This window comes from Carcharhinus amblyrhynchos, chromosome 10 (assembly GCF_965287045.1).
Source record: "Carcharhinus amblyrhynchos chromosome 10, sCarAmb.v2.hapA, whole genome shotgun sequence".
NCBI lineage: Eukaryota > Metazoa > Chordata > Chondrichthyes > Carcharhiniformes > Carcharhinidae > Carcharhinus > Carcharhinus amblyrhynchos.
This window is the reverse complement of record NC_137333.1, coordinates 3,001,348-3,013,717: the sequence shown is the minus strand read 5'-3', so window position 1 is coordinate 3,013,717 and position 12,370 is coordinate 3,001,348. Positions and strand designations below refer to the sequence as shown.

General features: G+C 45.0%; 1 protein-coding gene across 1 annotated transcript in view; it reads left to right on the top strand.

The window, feature by feature from the left end:
* LOC145349519 (FERM, ARHGEF and pleckstrin domain-containing protein 1-like) overlaps positions 1 to 10,391 on the top strand; it is a 254,858-nt gene extending 244,467 nt beyond the window's left edge. The window contains exons 25-27 of the mRNA XM_080198067.1: positions 1,298 to 1,405; positions 4,707 to 4,858; positions 9,728 to 10,391. Of these exons, the coding sequence (XP_080054193.1) occupies positions 1,298 to 1,405; positions 4,707 to 4,858; positions 9,728 to 9,809 (342 nt within the window). The 3' untranslated portion in view covers positions 9,810 to 10,391. The remainder of the gene's footprint in view (positions 1 to 1,297; positions 1,406 to 4,706; positions 4,859 to 9,727) is intronic.
* Positions 10,392 to 12,370: the final 1,979 nt, after the last annotated feature.

Below are 12,370 nucleotides of genomic sequence, written 5' to 3'. Positions count from 1 at the left end.
AACAAATAGTAGAGTCCTGGTAACAAAGTGAATTTTCGCCTGGATGAATCTGGACTTTCTTATTAATAACACAGATGTCCAATGCATTTAATTGACAAAAGTATAAATAAATAACTGTGTTCTTTACATACTTAGAATCACCCGATAATATTTCCTTTGCATGAGTTGAATCTGGAGAGCAATTATTTACAACAAATCTACCTTCAGTTTTTTTTTATTTTAGTGAATGCCTATTTTGGCCTTCCCTTCAAAAAAGCTTAGCAATTCGCCTGAGATTTGAATTTGTGTATCATTGCGCAGTTGAATTTAAGGGTTGCCAACCCTGCTTGGATGATTCCTGGAGATTGCTCATCACCAACTGCACTTTGTGCACCCACCTCACTCCAAATCCCAGTCAAATAGACTTTCCCCCACCTCCATCTCCAAAATGTTTATACCCAAGCAAACCAGTATTTAGAGGAAATTAGGAAAAAAGTAATTTAAAAGTATTTTAATGGTTTATTGGGAATAGCTTAGGGTTAAGAAAAGGGGCAGCACACAGAAATTGGGCTGAAGGACCCTTTTCCATGGTGTAAACCTCTATGATTCTATAAAACGTTTAGATAGTTACACGTGTAAGATGGGGATAGGGGGATATGGACCAAATGCAGGCAATTGGAACTAGCTTAGGGGTTAAAAAAAGGAGCAGCATTGTCAAGTTGGGCCGAAGGATTTGTCTCCATACTGTAAACCTCAATGGCTCTATAAAGTATTATGACAGTTAATGGGTGAGTTGAGTATAGAGGGATATGGGCCAAAAGTGGGCAATTGGGACTACTTTAGGGGTTAAAAAGGAACAGCGTGGACAAGTTGGGCCAAAGGGCCTGTTTCCATACTGTAAACCTCTAAGACTCTATAAAGTGTTTAGACAGTTACATGGGTACGATGGGTATAGAGTGCTATGGGCCAATGCGGGCAATTGGGACTAGCTTAGGGGTTTAAAAAAAGGGATGGCATGGACAAGTTGGGCCTGTTCCCATGTTGTAAACCTCTATGACTCTATGATTGTTCTCCATTGTATTGTCTGGGGGAGGTTGGATTCAGATTAATTTTCAGATCCGGGAGGCTCCAGGACAATCCTGGAGGGTTGGCAACTTTTGGGAGCAGGTCTTCCTTTGCGAAAACATAATCAATGGCGGGCTGTATTTTCACCATCTTGGTCTTTTATTCGTTGTTTGTAATGTCTCTTTTGCAATTGCCGCGTAGCGTTCTGCCTGTTTTATGGCACCCTGATATTTGTGCTTTCTTCCCACCTCAGAACCAGCTGTCTGGAAACCTGCTGAGGAAATTCAAAAACAGCAATGGCTGGCAAAAGCTTTGGGTGGTTTTTACCAATTTCTGCCTCTTTTTCTACAAATCACATCAGGTAAGTCACACACTAGAGTAAACGAGTATTGGTGGGATTGGGTGTACAGTGTTCGAGGATATTATCTTGATGCCCATCTCCAACACAGAGTCATAGAAGTTTACAGCATGGAAACAGGCTCTTTGGTCCAACTTGTCCATGCTGCCCTTTTTTTTTTAAACCCCTAAGCTAGTCCCAATTGCCTGCATTTGGCCCAAATCCCTCTATACCCATTGTACCCATGTAACTGTCTAAACGCTTTTCAAAAGACAAAAGTGTACCCACACTGACTGCAATATTAAAATTATCTCACTCGCTGCGGGATGTCCTGGGCCAGCTAATGGTGACATAGTGGTATTATCACTAGTTTTAAAGTTTGAGTTTATTTATTAGTGTCACAAATAGGCTTACATTAACACTGCAATGAAGTTACTGTGAAAATCCACCACGCTCTGGCACCTGGTTAGCGGGATTAGTGGGTAAAATATGTAGGAATGGGGGGGTAGGGCCTGGGTGGTATTGTGTTTGGCGCAGACTTGATGGGCCGAAGGGCCTCTTTCTGCACTGTAGGATTCTATGATTGTGACCCAAGCTGGGATTCGAACCCAGTTCCCTGGTGCTGTGAGACAGCAGTGCTAACCACAATGCCACTGTGCTGCCCGAGACCAGACTAGACTAGTAATGCAGAGATCCACGGTAATACTGTAGAGATCTAGGTTTGCATTACCCCCATGTGAGAGGAAGAAAGCTAAATTCAATAAAAATCTAGAATTAAAAGTTTAATGATGATCATGAAACAATTGCTGATTGTCAGAAAAACCCATCTGGTTCACTAATGCCCTTTAGGGAAGGAAATCTGCCGTCCTTACTCGGTCTGGCCCGCTTGTGACTCCAGAACCACAGCAATGTGGTTGACTCTTAACTGACCTCTGAAATGGCCAAGTGAGACACTCAGTTCAAGGGGCAATTAGGGATGGGCAACAAATGCTGACCCAGCCAGCCACACCCACATCCCACGAACGAATTAAAGCTAAATCTCTAAATATAAAAAGCATTTAAATTACTTTCTGTGGCTCGATTCACCTATACCCTCACAAATCCTGAAATTTGAGTTTTTTTTTCCCCCTTAAGTTTCAGATTAAGGCTGCTTCCCATTTTCTTGTGGGAGAGATTTAGGGATTCGTATTCCCTCAGGTAAAGAAGATGATCTAAATCAGGGATTGAAGATGATTAAAGGAATTAGTAGGGTCGGTACAGACAAACTATTTCCTCTGGTGGGGAGTCCAGAACAAGGGGAGAGAATCTTCAGATTGGAGCCAGGCTATTCAGGGTGACGATGTCAGGGAGCACTTCCTCACACAATGGGAATGTGGAACTCCCCCACCCCCCTGTCCCTCTCCTCCACCCACCTCCCCCCCCACCCGTCCCTCTCCTCCACTTCCCGAAAAGCTGCGAAGCTGGAGGATCAATTAAAAATTTAAAAGCTAAGATTTTTGTCAGGACCAGAATCCCATGGGTTTACTGAGAAACCACCAAAGCAACAAAATAAAATCAAGGCAATCAATTAAAGGATGAAACAATTCAGGGTTTCCCAAAGTGCGTAACAACCAATGAAGTGTTTTCGAAGTGAGTTTATTGTTTTAACACAGGAAACGCAGCAGCCAACCAGCACACAGCCAAAGCAGCAATATGATATCGATCAGAGAGTTTCTTCTCGCCATGTTGGCTGAGGGATAAATATTGTTCAGAACGCTGAGGGGAACTCCCCTGTCTGTCTTTGAAATTGTGCTGTGGCATCTTTTACATTCACCCGAGAAAGCAGACACGGCCTCAGTTTGAAAACCCCTCCAAAAGGGCTGAAACATCTCTTTGTGAATGGTTGGGAATCTGATATTAGCTACCACTTGTGGAAAAAACATCCCACCCGCCTGGGAGTCGGAGTGGATGGGACACAGACCATGCAAAGGTTCACTGACCTCGGGCAGGATTTTCAGGTCTCGGGGAGAGTGTGGCTGGAAAATCCGGCCCATTGTCTTTCTTTGTGTAATTGTCTTTGGGAGTTTTGCGTTCTGTATTGCATTCTGTCCTTCCAAGCTTGTTCCACTTGTTTTCCACTCTTTCCCTTCCCTGTTTTCTCTCTCTGAGCTCCACCCTTTTCTCTCTTCCCACAAATTGACAACTTTGGATTCCTTTGGCCTGATTATCTCCTTGGGGCTGGGAAACAGGAGTCTGGGCTGCTTCTGTGTCAGGCATTGCCCTCCGCTGGGAGACTGGCTGAAGCTCAGGTTTCCCCGAGGCTGAGCCCTTTACTGACATGGAGATGGGTTTCCTGTCCAATGAAAGCTGATGGGGACAGAATAGAGGCAGCTTTCACCCATGGCAACCTTCATTCCAGCTGCTGGTTGCCCTGAGAGAGAGAGTTTGTCTCAAAGCCTCTCCCTGTGGGACAAGGAAGTGAGATCTTAGGGGAGCCAGAGAACCATGAGGGAACAGAGAGATGTCCTCTTCCCAGAGGGTGGCAAGAGGTGGACGCCTCCATTGAGAATCATCTTCCTCTGCCACTAATTCCTCTCCGTCTTACCTCCTGTTCCTCTCCTGATGAGCTAGTCCATTCCAATGCCTTACACCCCTCTGGAAGGCCATGTTGTGGAGAGCACAGCAGAAGGAGCAAGACTCTTTCAAGAGGATGTTGCAGGGCATCACCAGACGGCACCAGACCCAGTGCCCTCCAAGTTTGTGATGCCCCCATCAGCTCTGCCACTGATGCATTGTCCAGCATCAGTGAGTAGAGCACTCATCACTGAGCTATGCAACCATCTATGGGTTGTTGCAAACGTCTGCATTGATGAGGGCACAACAGTCCGTGACCATCTATCTGGAGAGTCACAGTCTCCATTGCGTTGTCTGCCTGTAGACCCTGTGCTCAGGGTAATGTCTCTGCTCCTCTGTGCTGCTTACCCTCTCCTCTGGCCCCCTGATGCCTACTGCTGTTCCCTTCCTTTCTAAGCTGCTGCTCCTCATCTTCGGTGATCTTGATTTCTGAGGGTGCAGCACCCTTTCCATCAGCCCTCTTCCTGGTATTAAATCTCTGACAGTGTGGGAGGAAACCGGAGCACACGGAGGAAACCCATGCAGACATGGGGAGAATGTACCGATTCCATACAAGACAGCGACCCAAGCCAGGAATTGAACCCGGGTCCCTGGCACTGTGAGGCAGCAGTGCTAACCACTGTACCGCCGCCTTGTTGTTCTTATTGTTTCCCAGTGGAAAATGTTTGGTTTGCAGCCTCTGACCATGCTGTGGATTTTTTTTTCCCTATAGGATAATCACCCGCTAGCTAGCTTGCCGCTGCTGGGCTATTCCGTCACTATTCCTGCAGAATCGGACAATATCCACAAGGACTATGTCTTCAAGCTGCAGTTCAAGTCCCATGTGTATTTCTTCAGGGCTGAGAGTGAATATACGTTTGAAAGGTAAGGCATTTCTGTTTTGAAACAAGTTCATTATTATCACAGATATGATGCAAATGTCTGCAGATTATTGCTGACTCTGAAGTAGCTGCTGATTATTTTGCAAGGTTCCAGGTAATCCGTTCGTTTGAGTAAGTTTATTTATACGTCACCAGTATGGCTTACCTTAACATTACAATGAAGTTACTGTGAAATTGCCCTAGTCACCACGGTCTGGCACCTGTTTGGGTCAATGCACTTAACCAGCACGTCTTTCAGAATGTGGGAGGAAACCGGAGCACCTGGAGGAAACCCACACAGACACAGGGAGAATGTGCAGACTGCACAGTCACCCAAGCCAGGAATCAGCGCTAACCACTGTGCCACCCCATAATGGAAATGTTAATTGCGCTTGTACATTTCTGCAGATTTACACTGAAACAGACCATTCGCTCTGCATTTATGCTTCACACGAACCTTCATCTCAATCTATCAGCGTATACTATTCATTTTGCCCTCACAAGACCTTTGAATTTCCATTAGATGTTCTATGTATATGATAACTGACTAACCTGGGATCTGGGGGATACAATAATGAGATATCAAGCAGCTCACAGATATGGCTGACTGGACAGCTTTCCCTCTATTCATGGAATCATATAATCCCTACAGTGCAGCAGCATGTCCACACTGGTCAACAAAGATCTGACTACACTAATCCCATTTGCCAGCATTTGGCCCACAGCTCTTGAGTTTGCAGCAGCACAAGTGGATGGCACAGTGGCACACTGGTTAGCATAGCTGCCTCAGGACGCCAAGGACCTGGGTTTGATTCCGGCCTCGGGTGATTGTCTGTTTGCACATTCTCCCCGTGTCTGTGTGGGTTTCCTCCGGGTGCTCTGGTTTCCACCCACATTCCAAAGATGTGCAGATTGGGTGGAGTGCCTATGCTAAATTGCCCCTTTAGTGTCAGGGGGATTGTGGTCAGCACTGACTCGATGGGCTGAACGGCCGCCTCCCGCGTCGTAGGAATTCTATGATTCTTCTACGAAGTGAATGTCTAAATACTTATTAAATGTCACAAGAGTTTCTGATTCGAACTCTTTACTCAGCGGGTTGTGAATGGATGAAGCTTTCAACCCCAGAGAACTGTGGGTGCTCAGTCGATGAGAGTACTCTCATCAGCGCCGGGGATACAGAAATCAAGCAGGAAAATGGTATTCAAGCAGAAGGTGGCCATAATCTTAGTAAGTGAAGGAGCAGACTCCAGGTGGAGGGATACAAGGCCTTCTCCCACTCTTATTTCTTATGTTCTAATGCAAGCGTTGTGAATGGAATTGCACACTGTAGTTTTAATGTTTAGTAGTGTCACGGAATATCACTGTGTCACTGATCACCTCACTGAAACAAAAATGTGGAAGCATTGGAGAGAGTGCAGAGGAGATTTACCAGGATGGTGCCTGGTTTGGAGGGTAGGTCTTATGAGGAAAGGTGGAGGGAGCTGGGGCTTTTAGAGCGGAGGAGGATGAGAAGCGACTTAATAGAAGTTTATAAGGGGGATAGATAGAGTGGACGTGCAGAGACTATTTCCTTGGGTGGATGTAACTGTTACAAGGGGGATAACTAACTACAAGGTTCATGGTGGGAGATATAGGAAGGATGCCTGAGGCAGATTCTTCACTCAGAGTGGTTGGGGTGTGAAATTGACTGCCTGCTGTGATAGTGGAGTCGGACACAGCTCGGCACAACATCGAGGGCCGAAGGGCCTGTACTGTGCTGTGCTGTTCTATGTTCTGTGAGTAGACTCACATTAACACTGCAATGAAGTTAGTGTGAAAATCCCCTAGTCGCCACTGTAGAACCATCATAGCAGAAGTGAGAAAACATGTTAAAAAAAAAGGAAAGGAACATGAACAAATGAAAAGTAGACAAATTAAATGTTGATTTTAGAACCAGCAATAATTAAATTGAGCCTCAAATTCTAATTAATTATGCAATTTTTGTACATCATCGCCAAGATTAATCTCTGGATACTTTAAATAATCTTTTCGTCTATGATTCTAAATGTTGTAAGTTAAGTTTTTTTATTATTGTTACAAGTACGCTTACATTGGCACTGCAATGAAGTTACTGTGAAAATCCCCTAGTCATCACACTCCAGTGCCTGTTCGGGTACACTGAAGGAGAATTTAGCACGGCCAATGAACCTAACCAGCATGTCTTTCGGACTGCAGGAGGAAACCCACGCAGAAACGGGGAAACATGCAGTCTCCGCACAGACAGTGTCCCTGGTGCTGAGAGGCAGCAGTGCTGGCTCAATGTTGGGGAATCAGTTTAGCTCAGTTGGCTAGATGGCTGGTTCGTGATGCAGAATGATGCCAGCAGCGTGGGTTCAGTGCTTGTACTGGCTGAGGTTATTGATGAAGGCCCCACCTTCTCAACCTTGCTCCTTACCTGAGGTGTAGTGATCCTCAGGTTAAATCAGCTCAATCCCAGTGCTGAATACATTTTTGAAGTGGGGGGTTTGCAAACATTATAGTGCTTAATTTTGAATGTTACAGAGCGTGTCTTATTCTTACATGGGGTGTGGGCATCATTTGTTGCCCATCCCTAATTGCCCTTGAACTGAGTGACTTGTCAGGCCATTGCAGAGAGGTGCATTCCGAGTCAACCACATTGCATTGGATCCAGAGTCACATGTAGACCAAACTGGATAAGGATAGCAGATTTCTTTCACTAAAAGATATTGGTGAACCAGATGGGTTTTCCCAACAATTGAGGACAGTCCCCATTACAGAATCCAGCTTTATATTCTGGATTTATTAACTGAATTCTAATTCAACCAGTTGCTATAGTGGGATTTGAACCTGCGTTCCCAGACACTGTGCCTGGGCTTTTGGATGTCGAGTGACATTACCAACGTGCCACAATCTGCCCCAAATTGTGGGAAGCCAGACATGATGAGAAGTGGATTGCAAACAAAATCACTCTTTCAGAAACAATGGTGGAATTTTCCAGCTGCAGTCATCCTGAAACCGGAAAACCCTGCCGGAGCTCAATGGAGCTTTCCACGGTCCATTCCTTGCCCGCTCCAACTCCCATGGTGGACAAAATGGGAAAATTTGCCCCTATTGCTCATATCTTCAAATCCCAGTAAGGAATGCCTTCTGTAATAAAAGATTTTCAGTTCCACATCACCCCTCATGAGAGTTGTTCACAGGAACATAATACTGAATGGAAATGGTAATTATTTAAATTCCTGATTACAACCCAGGAATTTCCACCCAAGTAAAGCTGGCCACACTAGTTTTCAAAACCATCCAATGGCCTTGTTCCTCCCCATCTCCTCCAGCGCTATACACACCTTCAGTCAAATCTGTACTCTTCCAATTCTGGCCTTTTGCTCATCCATATTATTCCTGCATAGGCCTTCAGTTTCCAAGGTTCCAAAGCTCTGAATTTCTCCCTCTGGCCCTTTCCCACTGTCAGTCTCTCCCTCTTTCAATCGCTCCTTAAAACCAACCTCTCTGGTTACCGCCCGCCCTGACAGCTGCCGATGGGGGTCTGTCCCAGATTATGGTTGACAACCAACGAACCACTTGGACCAAAGCACTTCCATGGCTGCACATGGTTCAAGGAGGCCACCACCTTCTCAAGGGCAATTGGGAGACGATGGCCTTATCGCTAATGTTCTAGGGACCTGCGTTCGAATCCCGCCACGGCAGATGGTGGAATTTGAATTCAATAAAAAAAAATCTGGAATTAAGAATCCACTGATGACCATGAATCCATTGCTTATTATCAGAAAAACCCATCTGGTTCATTAATGTCTTTGGGGGAAGGAAATCTGCCATCCTTATCTAGTCTGGCCTACATGTGACTCCAGAGCCACAGCAACGTGGTTAATTGTCAACTGCCCTCTGAAACAGCCCAGCAAGTCACTCAGTTGTAACAATCACTACAAAATCTCAACAAAGAAATGAAACTGGACAGACCACCTGGCATCGACTTAGGTACCCAAAAAGACAGTGGCAAAACAAACAGCCCTGTCGACCCTGCAAAGTCCTCCTAACATCTGGGGGCTGGTGTCAAAATTGAGAGAGCTGTCTCACAGACTAGTCACCAAAGATCCTGAGACAGCACTTTCCAAACTCAGTTCCATTTCAAAGGACAAGGGCAGCAGATACATGGGAACATCACCACCTGCAAGTTCCCTCCAAGCCACTCACCATCCTGACTTGGAAATATATCGCAGTTACTGGGTCAAAATCCTGAAATTCCCTCCTGAATGGTATTGTGGATTAACCCACAGCACAGGGACTGCAGCGATTTAAGAAGGCAGCTCATCACCACCTTCTCAAGGGCAACTAGGGGATGGGCAATAAATGCTGGCCTAGCCAGCGCCACCCATGTCCCACAAATGAATATAAAAAATTCCAGAAACTCAACTAATGTTCTGGGAGCCAAGTTTCGAATCCCACCACAGCAGATGGTGGAATTTGAATTCAATAAAAGATGTCTGGAATTAAGAATCAAAAACATCTGGTTCACTAATGTCCTTTAGGGAAGGAAATCTGCCGTCCTCACCTGGTCTGGCCGACGTGACTGCTGATCCACAGCAATGTGGTTGGCTCTCAACTGCCCTCTGAAATGGCCTCATTCACAGGCAACTAGGGATGGGTAATCAGTGCTGGCCAGCCAGCGACGCCCATGACGCACAAATGAATAAGAAAATTAGACACATTAGCAATAAATTCTGGGCTATCCAGCGAAGTGCCCATCTCAGTAATGAATAAATGAAAATCGCCCCTATGAAACGCCTTGGGACTTTTTAGTCGCTTTACATAAAATTATGTACATTTTTATTTTCATGCATCACTTTTCTCTTACCAGGTGGATGGAAGTGATAAGAAGCGCGACTAGCTCTGCTACACGTACTCGCCTACTAAGCCGCAAGGAATCTCATGCTTATTGATCACTGGAGGGGAGAAGCCCCCTTCGAACCACCTCCAGCTCCACTTATCACATGGCGATTGAACTTGTTGACCAGAATTCTTTTAAAAATAAAACACATTTATGAGGATGCTGAATACCTAACCCTAAGTAAAACCAATGCCAATATCGCAAATCAATCTATTTTAGCAATATGAAAAACTGAAACGTGCATGTTTTTCTCTTCTGCTAGACTTGCCCCATGGACATCAGTTTGGACATCCTGGTTGTGGGGGGTGCAAAATATGTTCTGCCCAGTGTTTAAGTGAGTTTGTACACACTATATATAAAAAAACAACAATATTGTGTAAAGTTTACGGGAGAGTTTGAAAGAATGCACGTCTAATTCAAGCCTAGGATTTCAGTATCCCCCTCTTGGACCTTGCCTTGCCCTGAAACGCAAAGCATGTGTAAACTGTACTGGGCAAATTAATCAGTGGTATGCATTTTAAAGGATTCAATTGTACTGTAAGCAGGCACTAATGTTCTGAGCTGATTACGTGATCTACAATTCTTTAGAACGATACGGTTTAGGTACTGATTAATACAGACTTTTGACAATCAACGCTGTTGGTTTGGAATGAGTTTATCTTTGTTGTCCCTTTAATTGATATAGAATCCCTACAGTTGCTGAAGGAGGCCATTTGGCCCGTCAATTCTACATCAACTGAGCATCCTGTAATTTAATTTAAAGAATCTCCCAACTTTATAAAGCCCCAAGTTATATGCACAGCACCATCCTGAATTATACCTAGACACTCCACTGAACAGTAAATAACTTTTTACACTGTTGAGCTTCAGTTGCAGTCTGAATGTTACAAATAAGAGAGACCCTTGCTAAAAGGCAGGGGGTAGGAAGGCTTGCAGAAGGATTTGGACAGGTTAGGAGAGTGGGCAAAGAAGTGGCAGATGGAATATAATGTGGAAAAATGTGAGGTTATGCACTTTGGAAGAAGGAATGGAGGCATAGACTATTTTCTAAATGGGAAAATGCTTAGGAAATCAGAAATACAAAGAGACTTGGGAGTCATTGTTCAAAATTTTGTTAAGGTTTACGTGCGGGTTCAGTTGGAAGTTAGGAAGGCAAACATTAGCATTCATGCTGAGGGGGCTAGAATACAAGAGCAGTGATGTACCTCTGAGACTGTATAAGGCTCTGATCAGACCCCACTTGGAGTCTTGAGAGCAGTTTTGGGCCCCAAGGAAGGATGTGCCAGCCTTGGAAAGGGTCCAGTGGAGGTTCACAAGAATGATCCCTGGAATTGTCAAATGAGGAACGGTTGAGGACTCTGGATCAATACTTGGTGGAGTTTAGATGGATGAGGGGGAATCTTATTGAAACTTACAGGATACTGCGAGGCCTGGGTAGAGTGGACGTGGAGAGGATGTTTCCATTAGTAGGAAAGACTAGAACCAGAGGGCACGATCTCAGGCTAAAGGGATGATCCTTTAAAACAAAGATGAAGGGAAATTTCTTCAGCCAGAGTGGTGAATCTGTGGAACTCTTTGCCGCAGAAAGCTGTGGAGATCAGGTCAGAGTGACTTTAAGACAGAGATAGATAGTTCTCGATTAATAAGGATCAGCTGTTTGGGGAAAAGGCAGGAGAATAGGGATGAGAAAAATATCGGCCATGATTGAATGTCAGAGCAGACTTGATGGGCCGAGGGGCCTAATTCTGCTCCTATGTCTTATGGACTTAAAAGAAGCTGGGATGCCTTTCTACAAAGATTCACTTATTGCTCAACTGGCTTCTATAAAAAAGGTTTAAGATAATCCATTTCCATCACCTGACATTCCTCTCGCTTCCCTTTTCAACAAGGCCAGATCAATGGAATCTGAAGTTCCTCCTGCATCATTCGCAACACAAAGTTTGATCTGACTTTGGCAAAAGGAAAGTGAGCCACATTACAATTAAATTGCTTAAGGAATTCATAGAATCCCTACAGTACAGAAAGAGGGCATTCAGCCCATCAAGTCTGTACTGACCACAATCCCACCTAGGCCTTATTTCCGCAACCGCACACATTTACCCCGCTAATTCCCCTGACACTACAAGGCAACTTAGCATAGCCAATCAACCTAATCCACGCAACTCTGGAGTGTGGGAAGAAACAGGAGCACCCGGAGGAAACCCACGTAGACACAGGGAGAATGCACAGACAGTGACCCAAGGCCAGAATTGAACCCAGGTCCCTGGTGCTGCAAGGCAGCAGTACTAACCACTGTGCCACCCTAGTTGAAAGTAGGAGCTAACCCAGAAACAGTTGGTGTAATTTTAAATCCCAGCTTGTTTCCAAGGCCATTCTGGTTTTAAAAAATCTTGAGTTCTCTCACAGCATCTTTCAGAATTTTTTTGAATGCAGAGTTGCTGTTTTTTTTCTCTCACAGAAATGCACTTTGTAACCGAATGAGCAGTGAGCTGTATAGACAGGAGTCTGCAATGTTATCAGGCTCGGTGAAACCTCAGTGGTGGTTGCATCATTGTCGCACTATGCTGACAGCTCACCTCCCAACAGGGACACCAATCTACTGCCGGCCGTGCA